This window comes from Xiphophorus hellerii, chromosome 3 (assembly GCF_003331165.1).
Source record: "Xiphophorus hellerii strain 12219 chromosome 3, Xiphophorus_hellerii-4.1, whole genome shotgun sequence".
NCBI classification, from domain to species: domain Eukaryota; kingdom Metazoa; phylum Chordata; class Actinopteri; order Cyprinodontiformes; family Poeciliidae; genus Xiphophorus; species Xiphophorus hellerii.
In genome coordinates this window covers 4334071-4354587 of record NC_045674.1, presented here as the reverse complement: position 1 = coordinate 4354587, position 20517 = coordinate 4334071, and the positions used below count along the sequence as shown (strand labels likewise).

General features: G+C 35.6%; 1 protein-coding gene across 2 annotated transcripts; it reads left to right on the top strand.

Moving 5' to 3' along the window:
- Positions 1–5934: 5934 nt before the first annotated feature.
- On the top strand, positions 5935–20513 carry nt5c3a (5'-nucleotidase, cytosolic IIIA). Of its 2 annotated transcripts, none has more exons than XM_032559066.1 (8): positions 5935–6159; positions 15720–15818; positions 15986–16055; positions 16159–16291; positions 16366–16455; positions 16557–16719; positions 18089–18289; positions 18939–20513. In XM_032559066.1, exons 1-8 carry the CDS (start codon positions 6022–6024, stop codon positions 19038–19040), a joined length of 996 nt encoding a protein of 331 aa, XP_032414957.1. In that variant the 5' UTR covers positions 5935–6021; the 3' UTR covers positions 19041–20513. The 2 variants fall into 2 exon arrangements, with proteins under 2 accessions (XP_032414957.1, XP_032414958.1); XM_032559067.1 differs by lacking the exon at positions 5935–6159 and adding an exon at positions 14326–14438.
- Positions 20514–20517: the final 4 nt, after the last annotated feature.

The window sequence follows — 20517 nt, the reverse complement described above, 5'->3', positions numbered from 1 at the left end:
TTGTTACGTACCTGCACTGCCACCCTGACTCCGTATCGGACGTAGGTAGCAATGTGTTCGCAGTTGTTGTGAAGGAAGCCGTATATTGTGCTGCTCTGATACGTTTCAGTGATGCGTTTAATTATGTCCTTGTCGTCTCCTTTACCATACGTCACTCCTGTTAAAGGGTCTGTATAGTCATCAAGGAAATTGTTCACCTCCGGCTCTTCATTCATTTTCAGTTTAGCAAATTTATACGATTTACCATGATATTTCTCTGTAAACAAATAACAGATGAGAAATAAGCAGTTTATCAATATAATTTATTACTGTTGGATTGTTGTTACTGATATTTACTTGCTAGTTCATAAACGTTGTGCTCTGCATTTTTCCCACAAATATTTACATCTCCCACATAGACAGCAAAATGTTTGTATCTAATTCCAGCTTTACACTTTGTTTTATAAGAAATTATGTCTCCAAATTGGAACTGTGGATGGAAGAAAATGCATAGTCACATTTAGAGTAAACAGAAAATGATTAAACTAGCTGAAACCAAAACATTTGGATATAATTTTTTTAAATGTAGCAGTGATAAAGGAACTTACTTCACTCATTTCCAGAGTTGTGATCATTAGCTGAAGGATTACACCCACCAGGGTTGCTTCCTCATTTTTTAAGCAGTCAAGATCTGAGATGGACATGTCAGACTTGTGAAACAATTGTTTTAACTAAAGTCATACAACTTCAAAAAACAATTTTCTAACATTTTAAAAAGACAAATTTATTTCAGACGGATTGTGTCTTATCTTTTAGGAGTTGAACCAGCAATAGTCGTTTCAAAGTTCTTACCTTCATCTGAAACACATGGAGTTTACTGAATCAAAGGAAACAGCCTTCTTTCGTACACTTCTGACTTGTTCTGCACGTGTCCAGTTCTGTCCTTCAACAAACCATGAAAAGACATCTCTTATCTGCTTCTATGTTTGCAGAATGTTTGCATGACTCTCGTAAGACTTTCCCATGAGTGGTACAATTTCCCTCCTCAAATGGTTTTATTTTGTTCACAACTGGCATCTGTTGCCCCTTGCAAGATAAGCAACATACTGTATATAGCAGTTAATTCAGGAAAAGGGATTAAAGTACTAATGTTAAATGTCTCTCTTTGCTATAAAATAGAACACAATAAACCTCAAAAGCTGTTTAAAACTTTTAATATAGGGAAGCAGTCTAGGATAGTCAAATTACTTTTTTATGTTAAGAGCTAGTGATGCAGTTGAGCACTTTATTATACTTCATGTATGCACACAGTGACTGTAAATGTAAATTCTTACTGCCGTCTGCTGCAGCATCTCTTATCCAGTGCCTTGTGAAAGTATTAATGTCGCGTTGTAGCCACAAAGTCAATGTGTCTCATCAAAGTTTAATGAGACAGAAGTATGAGTGGAAAGAAAGGGACACATGATTTGTAAAAAAAAATACTGAAAAGTGTTTTCAGTCACTCCCAAATAGGCTTGAGTTCTTGTTCATGAATTCATCAGAAAGGTTAGTGATCAAGCTATGAAAAGGTTTGAAGCAGGGCTAAGTTATAAAACAATATAATCAAAACAAAAGAGATCCATTGAAACTGGGGGAGAAAATTTGACAAGTAAAGAAAAAATAGTTGCGAACTCCACAAATCTGCTTGTGAAGTAACGTCAAGAAAAACGGCTTTATTGAAATCAAATTAGAAGAGGTAAAGTTTCACAAGTTGCGAGGATTGCACAGCAAACTGGACAAAGATGCTGTGGTCAGATGAAACCAGAATGTATTTATTTGGTTTGTCTTCAATGTGCTTTGTGTTGAGAAAAACTGACAATCTGAATATTTTTTGGCAATTTATTCAAGGTTTTGCTGCTGTTTTTGTAGTGAAAGGTGGCTCTACAAAGTATTGACTCTGGGGATTTTAATACAAACACACTGCAATGTAAATAATTAAAAAAGTTAAAGGCCTATCAATACTGCTGCAAGCCACTGCTGCTGATTTTCATAAAAATTAGCTGTTTAGTTTGATGATTCAGCATTTCTGGTAAATTTATACTTCTACCCCCAGGCCTACCTAGCAACCAGTCATGTTCATTGCTTTTTTAATTATTTATCCTTTAGAAGCTAATGTCTTAAATGAAAGAAGTCCCAGAAAATAAACAGGAAAGCTTGAATTGACAAACACATCAGTACATTTTAAATTAGACAAAGACATTATATACTGATTCATTGTGTTAGCACCCTGTTCTCAGTTACTATTTAACACTGTCATTTTTAATCCAATAAAGCTCTGAAGAATCTTACCTCCAGTAAAATAGTGGACGTCTGCTGAGGAAGTGAGGGAGCTATAATCCACCTGAATAGTCCTGCCACTGTTTCCCAGACTTATTTGAATGAGTCAGCCCTCAGAATGAGATTAACACTCATTGGTTTTTCACTTGAGAACATCGGTGCAAGATGGAGAGGGTATATATACGAGTTCTGCCCTCAAGATGAGTTATTTTTCAGGTTCCACTTTTATTTGATACATTTAACTTTAGTTTATTTTCTAGCTGTATGGAGGTGGTTCTCATTCTGCTGCTGTGAGAATTGTCTTTTGTACTGATGGATAGAATAAAGTAATACATTGGTTATATATTGGTGATATGGTCAAACTTCATGTATGTATGATATTTGCATGTAGTTTGTCATACTTATCTGTCTGAGGAAAACCAGTGTGAGACAGCTAAGAGGGATGGATGTAATTCCCTGGCTATTATGCAAAATCTCCCTTTATTACAGGTTAATTGAAATATAGGATGGCATGCAAACTGCTTATAACTAAACTTCCCATTGCACTTTGTTTTAAAAGATATTACGTATATCTCTAAACTGAAACTATAAATGGAATAATGGAACACATGAGATGTGTCCAATGAACACTTTTCAGCAGTACATTTTTTAACCAATTGTAAAATGAAATCAAAGTCAGTACTTGGAGACTTAAAAGAAAGTTAGAAAGGATTAGCCAGCATCTTGCTCTATTTGCTTCTAGTGTTGTGACCACCACCAAGATCACGACTACCAAGATCTCACTCCTCATTTTTCCAGCAGTTAAGAACTATAAACAACATTGTTATGGGCCTAGTTAAAAACAGGAGGAGTTAAAAACAGGATATATTAGAAAAATTGGGTTTTATTTTGTTTTAACCCAAAGATTATAAATGACAAAAGATAAACTGACCTCATAAGACACAATAGGGGTAAGTAAACAGAATTCAATTACAAATAACACAAAAACAAATAACAGTACAGCTAAGTTTTGCTAAACTAAAGACTCAAAATGAAAATCAAATATATTAAACTTTAAATATTAATATTTACGGTACTTAAATACAAAACTTATCTAAACAAAGAAACTACAAATTCCCCCTGCTTGCAGGAACTAGTGGTGCAGTCCAATCAACATTTAAGCCTGCTGAGCCCTGGGCCCCATCTGTTGCCTGGCAACTCCAAGGCAGGTAAGTACCGGCAGGAAAACAAAGAATTAATCTTAAGCAAACAAAATTAACTTTAAGTTGATATAAATATATATGTTAACTAAATGTGTGTGCTAACAAATAGAACAAATGTATCCAAATCAACTAATAAATGTTTTTATTGAAACTAAAGTGTTGTGTTTGTATGAAAAAATAAATTGTGCATAAATAGAGTTACCGACAAAGGAGTGTGGCCATGGATTTGGCCATCAAACACAAATTGTCGTTGATGCAAAGTCTATGACAATTTTCTTGTTTCTTGTTCTCTGTTGCAGCAACAATACTGCTTACAATACTTATATACTATTCTTCTACCAACCACAAATGATTCAAATGCAAAGTCTAACTGAGCAAAAAATTATACCAAAAAATACACTTGCAGTTTAGGGAGGCCTTAACTGCAAGTGTTGTTTAAAATTCCCAAAGATCGATGTATGACAGAAGAATTGGGCCCAACAAACCAAAATAAGCAATGGGTAGCACAATCAAGAACCTTCTTTTCTATAGGTACACATACAGATGAATGGATATTTATTTTAAAATCTAAATTACTTTTAAAAAAGTTTAAAGGTAATTTCATACGGTCAAACTGTACACTTGAGCTTTTAAGAGATAGGAACATTTGCCTAATTCCATCTCCCAATTATATCTTTCCAAGCTTGAATCTGCAGCTGCTCCTTAGTCATTTTCGTATCAAAAGGAGATATTTCAGTTTCCCTTTGCATCTACTGTTTAAGCTGTTTCTGTTACTGTCCTTTCTTTAAGAGAACTTGCAGCAGGTTCAGCATGCCTACTTAAAGCACATTTTTTTAATTAGAGAAAGACCATGACTAATGCAGTTAGTAAACATGCTATTTACTAACTGCATTAAAAATGAAAACATTTCCTCCACAAAACATGATGGATCTCCCTCATACAAGGTGTTATGTGTTCATATATATATTTGTATTTTATTATAAAACCAGGCTGTACACTTTAATACATCTTTTAGATGGGAGATTTCTTTTGAATTTCTGCACATTTGATTAAAACAGAAGAATACTAGAGGGGAAAATAGCTATTTGCCTGGCTGTTATGCTAAATATGTTGTAAATCTTTGCTCAGACGATGAGTATGCACTCAGCGGGCTAATTCATTTTCACAAACATGAACTCTTTTTCACGTTTGTCTTTGCTCATATATGGCTGTTGTCTAGAATGCTGAGAAGTATAAAATGATGAAAAGTAGATATTAAGCCTAAAACAGTTACACTTTAATACATTAGATAGAACATGTGCTTTGTTACTTTATTTCAACCTTATGTGTTAGTGTTAGCCAAGTAGAAATAAAGATTACATCTCTGAATACACAGCATGTTTTACCATGGACTGCACTTTCAGAAATATTCTAGCCTGTGGCTACATAGTTACTTGCTTAGCCATTGTTTTCTGTCAGGTAAAAAGATAAAAAGTTTTTCCCCAATAAAGCAAAAACATAATTAATGTAACCTACTTTGGTTGTAATGCTGCCATGTCATTAACTGATTTGCATTCTGTGTGAACAGGCAATGCAGCAGGCCTACATGATGTTAATTAGTAAAAAAGAAGAAAACCCCCCCAAAAGCCTCAAGATTAAGATTAGTTTGTCAGGATTTAGCTTTTGAAAACAGCATTTAAGCAAGTATTATGTTTACTTTTTAGAAATGATCCTTTGAAAAAAAATGTTTGAAAACCAACCCACCATGTTTCAATTTACAAATTAACTTTTTAGTTTCATTTCAATTTGTTAAAAAAGACTGCATATATATATACACACACGCCCGCCCCCCATATATATAATAGAATAGAATAGAATTCAACTTTATTGTCATTGCACTGTCACAAGTACAAGCAACGAGATGTAGTTTGCATCTATCCAGAAGTGCTCTACGAGATATAAATATTTATTTACAGATGTACAAGACTATGTATGTATGGACTATAAGGGGTTATAGCAAAGAGATATAGATATTGTGGATAAATATAAATATGGGAGCTGTATGCACAGATAATACAGATTATACAGAATATACAAGAATGTTAGGGAATGGATTATATATGTATATAATACAAGATAAATAATGGCAGATAGAATTTACAGGTTGTATGTGTGTGTGAAGAAAACAGTATATATATATATATATATATATATACTGTTATATATATATAGAAAAAAATTATATATATATATATATATATATATATATATTTTTTTTTTTAAGCGGCCATACATTTTTATTTGACAGATTATTTATTTGTTCATTGTGGCATCTTTGACCCTGAAAGATTTTGAGAATGTAGTAGTTTAGGGGATGTTTATATAATTACAGCTTATCATAAGTGAGAGCAACCAGTCTCTTTCTGCATAGACGATCTTTGGTTCAGTGAGTGAGCAGCACCAGTAGGAAGGCGCCCGTTGTTAATCGGAGGAGGACGGGACTTTTCGTGCGGAGAGCTGGTGAGCGGCAGCGCACCGGACCGTCATGGACAGGACGGCCATGGTGAAGGTCGGAGCCGCAGCCAGCGCTAGTGTCTGTGTCGTGTTCGGCGGTGTGGCGCTGGCCCAGTACATCGTAGCAAAGAAGAAGCGAGCTGGGAAGAAAACGAAGATCATAGAGATGGTGAGTTAAAGTACTCTCTAACTGCGCTGTTAAGTAGCCACACGTTGATATGAAACAGGAAGTAGGATGTGTGGGCTTCAAAATAAAGCCCTACTACATTTAGATTGGAATATTACCCAGGCTAGATGGCGACATTTATTATAAAGATTATGAACGGAAAGAAAACCTCGCGCTTATTTTTTATCTTCGCGCATTTTAACTTGGTTGATGCACTGCGCCTGCGCAGCTGGTCCCCTAAAACGGAATCTGTTGTTTAGAGGTCACCAGCCAGTTTTTACCGGACAGAAAGACCTGCACGCTTTTTTACTTTAACCTCAAAGTCTTAGCAGCTGAGCTCTTGGTCAGTTCAGCTCTCTACCAACCTCTCATTGCCCTGAAAACAGCTTTGTGCCGCTGTGTTCGCTTGACCAGGCTTCCTTCAGGTTATTCAAGCTTCTGCAACACAAACTTGCACTGCATTCACATGGAAACGGCATAAACAACCCTGAAATTATTTCAAGTTCAGTTAAACACTATATAGCTGCATACAAATATTATTCAACAGAGCCAGACTTTTTTCTGGGTTCGCACATGTGCAACAATATTAAGTTGAATAAGTTCAAATAGACACACAATATAAAATAAGAGCAATAACATACACGTAGCAGTATAGCCTTTTAACTTAAAAAGGCAAAAAACCCCAAAAACAAACCAAACCAAAAAACAGTAGCAGCATCATCCTGTCTTATTTTGCATAAAGAATACCAACACAGCATCAGTTAAGGTGAAGTGAAAATAAACCATAACACAATACTTTGTCACAATACTTTTTCCAGCTTTGTCTAATTTCCATTGAGAATCAAACTAGATTTCTCACATAACACTGTCTTACTTTTTCTATCCTAATAAGATTCACTTTTATTCAGAAAGCTGGAAGATTAAAATGGACACAGAATAAAAGCCAAATTACAGGCCAACAAGCTTTTCTCTGTTGGCTCTCCTCTTCTACTAATCCAGTCTTCTGGTAAGGAAATTAAACTGGGACGTAGTAGCGACTGGCTGCCTGACAGAGACAGTTTCCCACTGTGATCCACAGCGTGGAAACTTGTAACCATCTATTGTTAATGTTTCCTGCTGCTGTCAGTAAGCAAAAACATCTGGACTGAAACAAGTTTACATATCAGCAAAACACACACAAAGATCTGTCAAAGAGGATATGTTTTATATCCGTGGGTGTTTTTCTTATGTTTGTCTGCTTACCCACAGATTCCACCTCCATAGGACAAGTTTACCGAAACAAATGTGCTATGGAATTGTTTATAAAAAAAGGATGTAAAAGTTATGTTTAAAAATTCATTTTTAAACATACATTTTTTAAACCTTATCAAAAGAGGATGTCAACTAATGCATTACATCAGGGACATGTATTTAAAGTATTTTAATGTACACTTTTCATCGCTGATGTGTTGATTTCTCTCCATTCTGCAGAGTGGAGAGAAATCATTGATAATATCGAACCTAAAGACAATTTAATAGCACCTGTTAACTGAAAATTATTTGTAAATCTAGCTTTCAGATAGACACAAAAACTGAGAGGTTTCTGCATAAACCTTTTCCTGATAGTTTTCTTGAGATAAGTTAGTCTCGGAAAATTTGGTTTCTGCATTTAGGCTTCTCATTATCTCGAGAAAAAGTAACTCTTTATTTTGAGAAAACAGTATGGAAAAAGTAAATGTGGAAAAAGTCTGCTATCGGTTTCCATAGATAGGTAGATTATTAAACTTTTGAATATATTTACATTCATTGAGTTTTAACATTTGTACCAACAAACTGGTCTTTTTTTTAAAAAATTGTTTATTAACCAATTTATTTATCTGAAGGAAAAATCTGTACTATAAACACCTTTAACTCATTTGTAATATTTTAAAGTTTATTGTACTATTCCTCATTTTTCTGCAGTTATGATCTCCTCCAGATGAACAAAGTAGATTGAAAAATTATTAATTTTGTTTAACTGCACTTACATTTCCTCCCTTGAATTTTGGTCTGACTCGCACTGTAAACTTTTATTATGATTAGATTATAGATGAATAAAGGTGATGACAGCATGGCACCGCATTCTGTATGTATCTCTGAATCAAGTTTCAAGAGAATCTTTTTAACATTATGATCATGCTGCTGACTACTCCCTTTTTTAAAATACTTCTTTAAGTCATGTGTTAAAATGCTTACAAAAAGCCAGTGCATTCTCAGTCATACCCAGATACAAACCATGTGAATTGAGTGTATTTGCAACTCAGACGGGTTTTTTTGGCACAAAGCTGAAAACATAAATTTTTTAAAATAAAAGTTCAGTGCATTTACTAAATCCTCATCCGTACTGGTTGTTTTTATTATAAGTGACAGATGGCCATCATTATCACAAACATAGCAGCTACCAATGTGGTTACAGTAAAAGGAAGCTTTAGTCAGCCCCTGTAATATCATGTCTTAATATTGTCTCAAACAGGAATACAATACTTCTTTAGCTTTTAATACTTGTAACCTGGATGCAGATTCATTTAGGTTGTTTTAATGCTGCTTCCCAAGTGTGTTTTGCTCTGTTGACCTCTGGAGGGCAGAACATAGTAAAATTTCCTTCTTTACACCTTCAATATCTTTCTGCTTGGCGTTGTTGTTCTTTAGCGATGGACATAAACTTTCCCCTACGGTCTTGGGATTTAGTCTTACTGATTGCACTGTTGTGAATCATAGCATTATGTTCTTCACTCCTACTATGTAGAGGTTATAAGAAGAAACATGCTGTTCTGGTAATAAATACTGATAAAACAGTACCTGCAAAACTGAAGGTTCTGTAGTTGTCAAAAACAGGCAAGACTGATTTAAAGATTGGTTTGGAAAATGTTTAAAATCAGGAAACATTAAAAGAATATTTTAAAAAAATTCAAAACCTCTTTGCTATTTTTTCTCCTATTGTTCATCAAAACCTTTCTAATATCGACACGCGCACAAAAGTCAGATCTGACAGAGAGAATTTGAAAAGTACTACTACTCACTTTTGGCAAGCATGAGTTAATAAGGATTTGAGTAATGCTGCTTGTTTTTATCATTTGAAGCTTCAAAGGGGTGGGTATAGTTTCCCTGCAGTTTCACCAACATATTTTCTCCAGAATGCTTTATCATTAGAAACATATGGGTTTCATTATCACAAACATTGCAGCTACCAATGTGGGCACAGCTAAGCATATTTCATCATAATTATATATTTACTGGGATGCTGATATCACACATGCTTGACTGATCAGTTCTGTGGAATATTTATTTAATGTTAATTTTATAACTTAGGCAAGAGACAGGATGGGGCCAAACATCTAGTTTAGAGTGTTATGGGAACATAACTTGACTGGAAGATAGATGGAGACATAATTAACAATACTGATAAATATTTTTTGTGCTCAAGTAATAATTGAAAATGCAAGACAGTTTTATCAATATGTATTGTTGCAAAAGTTGTATCAGTAGTAGATGTAATAGGGCTGCATCATAATATAAGAAATTGTTATACAGTGACATCAGTTTCAAATAAACTGCAATTTTTCAACCCTTTTATTTTGTGAACTAACCTGTGAGTTATTGTGTTTTGGTCTCTAAAATCTGTATCAGGTGTATTGATAAAGAGCTGAATGAGTCCAGCTAGCTAAAAAACAAAACCAGTCAATAAATTTGAATATTACTGAAAATCTCATTTGCTATAGGAACTTCATAATTAAGTGAAACACATTACATAGTGTGGAAGCCTTTGTTTCTGTTAATTATGAGGATTTTTCACTTGTTGGTAATGGAAACACGACATTTAAAATTAGAATATTACATAAGCCCATTAAAAAATAATACAGAATTGTGGGCTTAATAAAAAAGGTTGTTTAATACCTACATAAAAGTTTTTTATTTTCAAAACTTATCTTTAATCTGACAAACCTTATCTTATCTGAACGCATATTCAGATTTATTAAATATGACTGTATGTAACTGGTACGCAATGTGTGAATGCAAGCCATTTAAAATATATTGTTGTCACAAGTGTTGCTGGCCAAAATCTTTGCAGACTCCAGACATTCTGCACACAAACTGTGTAGACTTTTACCTTTGCAAAAAATGGCTGCCACAGAGTCAGTTTCTTCACTCAGGCTGTGTCTCCGAGCAAGAGACTTTGTCTTCCTATTTTGTAAAAATATTGCATATATATGTTTAAAAGAAAGGAAAAAAATTGCATCTCTAATCTTAGGGTATCAATAGAATCCATTTTTAGAGTTTTAAGGTTTTTAGTGAGATCACCTGCTCGATACTGCGAATAGTAGTAAAATGCAGATGCTGCAGCAGCATTATTCGATGATGTAGCGCTTTTAGGAGAAAAGGTGTGGACAGCAAAATTTGCAGCCCTATCAGCAAACGCACAGTTGTATGTCAAAGGTGGATCTGATTAAAGCCACAGTCCTGAGGTTAGTCATCCCTCAGGTTGTGTCCACAGCAGTCTGACACTCGGTAACCTTTGGTCCAACAGCCATTTATCAGATTTTATTCCACGACTGGGGAGGCAAGTTTTTTGTTTTTTACGATAACTGATCAGTCGCCTTCAGTGCTTTTAAAGTCATTTCGATTTATTAGCACCATTTTTAGGTTTCTTGCTGTGACAGCCAGATTAGTTTTCAAACAAGTTTGGAAAATCCTGTGTTCAATTAAGCATTAAACCAATACATCCATCTCCCATGGCAAACAATGTTTGAACCTCATTCTATAGGCGTCCTTGTCTTTTTTTTTTTATAATGATCTTGAAGTCGCATGATTATTGACACAGTACTTCTTGATTGCCAGTGTAACCTTTAGTAATGTTTGTGATGTTGTCTTTGCCAATATGTGAAGGTATGTTTTTGCTTTAAAAGCCAAGCAGATTGACCAGAAATAATCATACAAAATACAACTAAATGATTCTTATGAATTCACAAAATTATTTTTGCAAAGACGATAATTTTAATATTTTCTTATAGAAAACTCAACTTTTTTGTTAAACTCACTCTTGATTGTTTCATAACTTTAAGACTCTCTAGTTAACATATCAAGAAATTTACAGTGTAACATTATTATTTTACTTATACTAGAAAATAAACAATACTTATCCTGTTCTACCACTACTAAAGAAATAACATTTGTTTACTGCTATGTGAATTAATAACAGCTGAATTATTCAATCTATCTGCTCATGTAGTTATAGTTTGCAATTGGCTGCTTAGGGGTTGTTCTTCTCATGGGGTATCAGTTTAAAACAGTATGAGCTTAATATAATAGATTTTGGTTTCTTTAGTTTTCACACTGACTGCTTTTTGTGGCCATGGTTAAATCTCAAAATATTTAAATTTGTCATGCCTTAAAGAGAAGCAATAGTGTTTTACCCTAGAGATGGCCAGTTAGCTGGTTGAAAGACTTTCTTCAACCAGCTGACTGGCAATTTGCAGCAATACTTAATTATTCTGTTTTCTTAGTCTCAGAAAGCAACTCTGGTCACTTTATCTCATGGACTTCAAACCACAGACAAAACATTAGTGGTTCGAAAACGTACGTTCTTATACTCCTGGCATATCTTGAAACTAGTGACCCCAATCCCTCCACCCCCATGCTGATTGATAACTGTTTTCTTTCCATAGTCCACAGGGTCCAGATTGTTGCTGCTGACAGAAGTTTGGTGCCAGACAATCGACTATTTTGTAGTCACATTTATGCTGGCTCTGAGCAAACAGAGGTTACCATTTGCTCAGGTGTCACATTTGGTTAGTTGAACGCAAGGAAGAAACAGTGGTTTGTTTTTTGGCTGTATTTGAGGTTTGACAATTTAATTTGTCTGCCAGATGTGTCAGGATTCCCCTGTAATTCCACGTACTGAAAATACTTTTATGCACTTTAGTCACTATCCTTGTACTTCATATAATTCCATTTCCTATAGTACAAGATAAACTGTTTTTCAAGACACTGATAGTGGAAAGCGTTCAAGGTTCAAGTTGAAATCTAGCCACGTGTTCCCAGAAATCTGTAGGATATGATTTTTGGATGAGAAATCAGACAATCTATCATTTGAAAATACAGAGCTAAATTTTGTACATTCCTTCAGTCAGGAGGTGATTACAGACCAGATCCTGACTCCAGGAAACATACACCTATAAGTTACATACTTTATATCAGCCTCCTACTTGTGCTGTATGTGACTTACTATTTCCTGCCTATACCTGACTTTATTGTATTAAAACAATAATTCAAATTTAGAGTTTGAATTAGTGGACCCAGTTAATCAAAGCTGTAGGATAAATAATTGAAGAAGCTGCTAAAAATGCAACAAACTTTGTTGTCAGTCTTCAGTCAAACATCTGATGTAATGTTATTTAAAAAGTGACTGAAAGATTGTTCATTCTGTGAACTGAAGAGATGATTACATTTGATAAATGGATGATGAATGTAACTGAACATTATGATTTCATAGAAATAAGTAGAACTGTTTGTTCTGATGGACAGGTTTGTAGAAATTATTGCTTCATGTTTAATTAGGTTTCCCTCAGAGCATTTATATACTCTCGTATTGTTGACTGTTGTCCAACAAGTGTAACTCATCTAAACTTTTGACCAGAGTTTCTTTCAGAATGTTGGTCATGGGAGCCCCAAAGTGTCAGAAAGCATAGGAGCAGGATTTTTGCAGTATTTACATTGCAATAAATAAAGTCTGCCAAGTAAAATTTTGCTCAATTCTGATTTTGTGTAGGAATTAAAACACAAGTTGATTTTAGAAGCTTCTAGAAATTGAATGTAACTAATACTGACTATAAATTACTTGGGAACGATGTGGTGGTGATAAGGTGTGGAGATGGTGGTATGGCAGTAGGAGTTTTCCTTGTAATCGGTGGATCGCCTTGCTGTCAGCCTGACCCAGGGTTCGCATTCAGTAGCTTGCCATCATCCGTGTGTGAATGTGTGCTTTGAGATTTCAATTTGAAATATAAAGTGCATTATCAATACAATTGATTATTATTAGTATTACATCAAGGGTGCTGAATTTGGCACATGGACCTTCCTTGAGCTTGACACACAGGTTTGTGTCATTATTATGTCAACTGTTCACAATAACACTGACTGTATCCAAAGTCTTACGAACCAGACACTACAACATCTTTGTTCTTCTACTGATCTGGCGTTTGCCTGTTCTCTCAGCTTCTTGAGATAAAACAGTTTAACATGTTCAATGATCTGAGTCTCAGACATGTTGAGACTTAAACAGAAATGCACTGATACTGCATCTCTGCATATTAAAGTCGCAACAGAAAGACAAAACTCTTTAAAGTATCACAAAAATTCTGTCATAATCTATTTTTATTCATCAATTTTTAAAATAAAATTTTTATATGATTTAAGCTGAACAGAAAAAAACACTTTGGTCCCTCACACATAAAAAAACTGACTGAAGCTCTAATAATTACATATAAACAATGAAATAAAACGAGTGTACATAAACTATGAACAATTCACTTGCTATGGCCTGAACTCACAGTCTCACAACTTAGTCCTGGTCGGAATGAATTGCACACCTGCTTGTGTTTAATCAAATATCTCGAGGTTTTAATGTTGATTTGGAGGATGGTCACTATGCTGGCACACTGGAGACTGAAATTCGAAGCACTACTTCAGACAAAGTTTTGAAATCAGGGAACATTTCTGCAGTTGAAATGATCAGGAGTCGGCAAGACTCCCTGACAGAGGGGTCTCCTGGTCCTGCAGGCCTTTCCTTCAGTGGGAGGAAACCCTGCATGCGCTCCTTCTGGACCAGTGTTTGGTCAGACCCAGTAACTTAACCCTTATGACCTCTAATGTGGCTTCAGGCTATTTATTGCGTGTGTGTGTGGAGTAGATTGTGTGTTAGAAATATGAGTATTCAGCAGGCGTACTTCTGAAAGCAAGGTTTCCCCCTCTAATTGAATTTAAAGGTTAGAGGTCAAACTACTGGAAAAAGTCTAACACTGCTGGCCCATTACCACATCTGTTTGTCGTCCCCTGCATTTGTGGACTTTGTGTGTGTGTGAACTAGAAGTGTCAGTGTGTTTGTGTGTTTGAGCCTGTGGGCTGGGGAGGGGTTACATTGTCTAATCAGTTTTGGTCAACATTCCCCTCCCCCTTTTTCTCCCCGCCTGTTTCTGTGGGTATATAAACCCTGCGCAGACACACAATCTTTTCTTCACTCTTGTTCCTGCGACAACAACAGACCAGAGGTAAGCTTGTATGTGCCTGTATGCAGCTTGTTTGCTTACTGAAATACCTGTGCTTGTTTCTTAGAGTACTGATACTGGTATCAAGAAAATTAAAAGGCAGTCATTAATTTGGTAATCTACATTGCTAAAATCCGATGTTGCATAGGAGATAATATATACAAAATGCCGAGAAATGTGTATAATATCATAAACACTTTGCAAAATAGTGGCAATTTGTCTGTAATTACTGTTGTCATGTTTCTACAAGCGATGCTTTGAACTCTATCCAACAGCAAAGCCTGCCCTCTAAAGAGTTTTTAAACTACAATTTTTATAAGGCTGTAAACTGAAATTAGACGAGTTGTATTGCAAATGCATTTGAGTCTTAGCAAAAAATAACTTTTTATGGTTGTTTTGACTCTGCTTGCTTTGTTTCTCTACGTGACGTCTTAGTTGGAAAAAAAACAAAACTTCATGGTTATTTATAGCTTATGTTCTGAGTATCATGTATCTGAAGGATCAGAGTGATATATGAGGTGTTAGAAAGTCTAGTTCTGCTTGCATAAGTTGAAGCTGTGTTCTTGGGCGGGTTGGTTGTTTTGGATGTATCTCCAGTCTTAACTAAACAATTAAGAGTTATATTGCAACTAAATGTAAGTTTGCCAACAAGCATTTATTCTTTTGAGAAATAAATTAGCTTGCAGTGGATATCTGGTCTCAAACTAAACTGAGACCAGCAGGATTTATTTTGCTCATTTCTGCATCCACAGTCACAAGATTTCTGTTAGAAAGCCAAGAACCCCATTGTACTTATTCTGGTATCATGTCTGAAATGAGGAACATGATGTTAATTTTCTGCAGCCTATATATGCAGCCTGTATACCAATTCAAAAATTGGTATACAAAATGACAAGAGACAACATGTAGTCTCTATGCCATCTGCCGCTCCTCTTAAAGCAAATGTAGATCACAGTTAATGTTGGTACAAGTCAGTCCAAGTACATTACTCCTCTGATTCCTCATCTGCATCTTAATTTTTGATTTTCTTGTTAAAGGAATGGGTTTTTGTCCTGGTCCCAATATATTTAAATCACTACATTTATGAATTCATTTGTTTATTTTTTGTATTTTTCCCCTGTCAGGCATATTATATATAGAATGTGGTTGCCTATGGGTTTTATTTTACTCAGTTTTTATTATGTTTTTTATTTTAGTTTTTCAACTGTTCTTTTATTTGACAAAACTCTTTGCTCTATTAAATTTTATTCCCATTTCTGTCTTTTTTTCTGTGTTTAACTCCAGATGCCTCAGTTTGAGAAACCCACGGTGCACATGAGAGACCCTGAGAGGGTGGAGCAGATCATCTGTGGCCTCATTAAAGGAGGAGCTTCCAAACTCCAGGTACATCATCAAATCTTGATATTTGCTCCAACTTACTACCCCTTCTCCTTTGAAGCATTGCTGAAATGTTCTTAGAGTCTTTGGACAGACACGGTTTTCTCTTCTGATGCCTGTTTTATCAAACTTCTCTCCAAACTTCTAAGTAAAAGGATTTTTGAACATTTTAGGTCATCACAGACTTTGACATGACAATAAGCAAATTTGCTGTCAATGGAAAACGCTGTCCGACTTTGCACAGTAAGTATTACATTTCGAGGCAATACATACAAATGCTACACCTTCATTGGAATCAGCCTGGAAACACATATTATATTATTAATATTATCTTTTTTATGCACAGATGTTATTGATAACTGCAAACTAGTGACAGAGGAGTGCAGGCAGAAGCTGCTGCAGCTGAAGCATAAGTATTATCCCATTGAGATTGACCCTCACCTGAGTATGGAAGAGAAATACCCTTTTATGGTGGAATGGTAATTCAGGCGCCTGCAAATCATGTGACCTGTGATTTGCAGTTGGACTTTCCTAAAGATGTGTTTGTTTCCAGGTATTTTAAGTCCCACTCGCTGCTTGTTGAGCAGCGGTTAGAGAAGCACAAACTGCCGGAGGTGGTGAGGGAGTCTGACCTAGTCCTCAGGTAACTCCAGAGGATCAGATGAAGTGAATGTATGAGACCTCTATGTGGATTTGTTTACTTAGTCAGACAGCAGGATAAACTGATTGCTTGTTTTGTTGCAGAGACGGATATGAGCAGTTCTTTGATCGGCTGCATCAGCACAACGTGCCTGTGTTCATTTTCTCTGCGGGTCTGGGGGATGTGCTGGAGGAAGTCATCAGCCAGGCTCGCGTTTACCACCCCAATATGAAGGTCGTCTCTAACTTCATGGACTTTGATGACAAAGTAAGTAATCTTTTTTCTACGTTACTGGCACATTAAACAGCTAAACATAAGAAAAAATACATCAATCGCATATTTATAAACTTAGACTTACTTTATTGTCATTCCACATTTGGTAACAAAAAGTTGTTGCTTGGCTGCCAAAGTATACAGAAATATCTACAGTACAGACCAAAAGTTTGGACACACTTTCTCATTGAATTCAATGAGAAAGTGTGCCCAAACTTTTGGTCTGTACTGTATATGTATATATACATATACATACATCCAAGTGTTACAGGTGCAGGTAAAATAAGTATTCTGTACAAAAAATACACATATTTATATATAAACATATAAATATAAATATATAAATAAAAGAGCCAACAATAGAAACAACAAATCTATGCTAATTTCCATTCTCTAGTTTTGTAGAGCTTAGCCAGTACTTGTCTCTACCAGTTTTCATCCATCCATTCATCTTTTTCTGCTTATCCGGGGTTGGGATGCGGGGATAGCAGGCTAAGAAGGGAGGCGCATACTTCCCTCTCCCCAGCCACCTGGGGTGCCCTCCGGGGAATCCCAAGGTGTTCCCAGGCCAGCTAAGAAACATAGTCCCTCCAATGTGTCCTGGGTCTTCCCTGGGGCCTCCTTCTTGTGGCATATGCCTGGAGCACCTCACCAGGGAGGCATCCAGGAGGCATCCTAACCTGATGCTCGAGCCACCTCAACTAGCTCCTCTTAATGAGAAGGAGCCAGTTTTGAATTTTTAACACAAACGATAATTGATTGTCTTAAAGATATTTCCTTCTAGGCTACTGTACACGCTCAGCAATTATTCATAGTGAGAACATAATGATGTTTGAGATAGCAGTTGCTGTAAAACAGGGTTTCACTATTTAAAAATGAGTGATTAGTTCAATTAGCACTGTTAGAGTCACTAATAGACATCAGTCTCTGTGTATATATCCAAGAAAATGTAGACTTTTACAGTAATGCTAAGCTTTACAAAATGCTGCCAACATTTCCAATTTCATCAATTTCCAAAGTGAGCGAGGTTGAAAGTTCAAAAGGATGAAAAACAGAAACTCTGCTGTCATATATTCTTTCTGGTGGTACTGAAGTATACTCAGAATGAGTTCATGCCCTGTTATTTAAAAAAAATGTCTCCAATGTGGGTGTGAATTGATGTTTTGTGAAAGCCCTCTCCTCATTAAATACAAAACTGCTTTGAGAGAAAAGGTGAAATATGCAGCACCTGCCAAAGTCTACCTCTCTGTTGCAATCTGAATGAACAGCTGATGTACTGAAACAGCTTGGTGCATTCACCATTCAGAAATTATCTGAGTTCTGTCAACTCTGAATACAAGTGATGGATCTTTTTGTCCTGCAGGGGGTGCTAAAGGGATTCAAAGGTGAGCTGATCCATGTGTACAACAAACACGAAGGTGCACTGCGGAACACTGACTACTTCAAACAGCTGAGGGATTACAGTAACATCATCCTGCTGGGAGACTCGCTGGGAGACCTCACCATGGCCGACGGTGCTCCCAATGTGGAGAACATGCTCAAGGTCGGCTTCCTCAATGACAAGGTAAAGCCATTAATATTTCAAATATTCAGGTCTCCTTTTTTTTTTTTAAAGAAATTCTATTTTCCTATAATCCTAGACATGTTTTATGTGGCAAAAAGCTTGTGCTGAGACAGTATATGTCTTTTCTAGACCAGAAAATAGTTCCTGTGCACTCTTGAAAAGTCTGTGAAAGTACAATATTTTACTTTTATCAATTTTTCAAGTCTTGTGTTGTGTAGAAAAAACTGTTTGAAAAACACTTGATTTGCCAGGAATTTATTCTCTTCTCCATTTTGTCAGAAAAAAATGTTAAACTAAAATACATTTATTTCCTCCATTGCTTTACATTGAAATGACCTTGCATGTCTTTGTTCACATTACATCTTCCGTTAATCATTTTAAAATTGACACTTTGTTTTTCACCTTTTGTATGGTTTTAAATCAGGGTTTTAAGTCTTTGGTTCTTATTGTTGTATTTTTGCAATTTTTTATAGTGGAAGAAAGAAATCAAAGATGTATTTAATGTGGGATAATCCAATCCTGATCTGACAAGATTTGCTTTTGAAATACAGCTGTCTTAAATTTACCAGAATAGCTTTGAAGTGGTCGTTTGTGCTTTGTGTTGATCGAGCAATGTGCTTTATTTACAAGTTTTTTGCTACTTCTGCAGGTAGAAGAGCACCTTGACAAATACATGGACTCTTATGACATTGTCCTTGTGAAGGACGAGACACTGGAAGTGCCCAATGCTATTCTCCAGAAGGTTCTATAATTCCATTATCCAATTCACCCCTGAATCCACAGCCCCTTTCTCTGCTTTCTCATACCCACTGCAGCCAGACTCCGGACCTCTGTCTAATTCCTCCACTACTCTAATTTCCGGCCCTCTTTCTTCAAACAAATCTCCTACAGCATTTTAAAAAGACGTTTCACATCATCTGATATTTATAAAATCTTCACAGCTGCAACAATTGGCCTCTGGATTTTCTTTAGCTGAAATAACTACTCATGTTGCTTCCCCAATGTTTTTTTCTTAGAAAAAGAGATATGAAGAAAAAATACAGTTATGCCATCCTCGTGGCTTACACATTATGGCTGTTATTTTTTAAAAATATTTTTGATGTTGTAAGATTTGTCCATGATAAAACAGGTTCAAGCAGGGAGGCATAATGTTACTAGGCTGTGTCATATTGACCTGTTTGTGTCCACTCATGTCTGCCAAAGTTAGTATTTTAAAAGTACAAGAAACTATTTAGTATCTTAAGGACCTTGAAACTATTTCCTGATAAGCAAGTTGAATGTCTTGCTCTGTGGCAGTACCAACATAATGACAACAGTATTTCTAAAGAAAAATGAAGAATTTAGGTCATACAAATGAAACTAATGGGATCACGACAACTGGGAAATGCACTTTAAATTCTTTTATACAGAAAAAAAAATGGCTATAGTTTTGATTTGTTGATGTTGGAAACAGTCTTGTACAAAAAAAGGTATGTTTACATATTTATTCAATTCTAATGTACTAATTTGATATACTTTTAATTCACAAAGGAGGAATAAAATAAAGATTTTCATTCTACAAATGAAATATTCATGATGTTCTCAGCATAGCTCATTCACCCAAACACACTGTTGTTGAATGTTAGAGATGATGTTTAAACCTGAAGCTGACCTCTTGTGGCTGCTACAATGAATTACAACAGCATAAACAAGTTGATGCCTTTCAGATTTGCTTGTAAATAAAGATTCTTATGTTGATTATATCTAAGGTGTTTCAGGAAAAAGGGGTAAAAATAATGTTCCTTGTTCTGTAAGTCCCAGTATAACACCTGTTCAAGTGTTTTTTTTTAATCACTTTTTTTAAATTCAGTGGTTAAAGTTGAGCACTGCCTCTGACATTTTTTTTCTGGAGTTTCAAAGCTAAATGATCTCCATTTGCTCCAGTGTTCGGTGTTCCCCTTTGATTTGTTTGTGTTTTAAATGTGCTGCTGTCACCTGCATGTTGCCTTTTCTTATAGTGTTTATGTCTGAGAAATGGGAGACTAAAAACATATTTATCATTTAAATGGGGAATACTGTCACACTGTGTATATGGGAAATTATATGGAAATGTATATTGTTTTACTGCTTATGATATATTTTCTGACTGGTGTGTTTTATTTTTATAAGCGGATGGTTTTCTTTGATGCTGTGAATAAAACATGCAATAAATTTCCTGAAGCCATGACTGAATCACAGAAAGGAACACC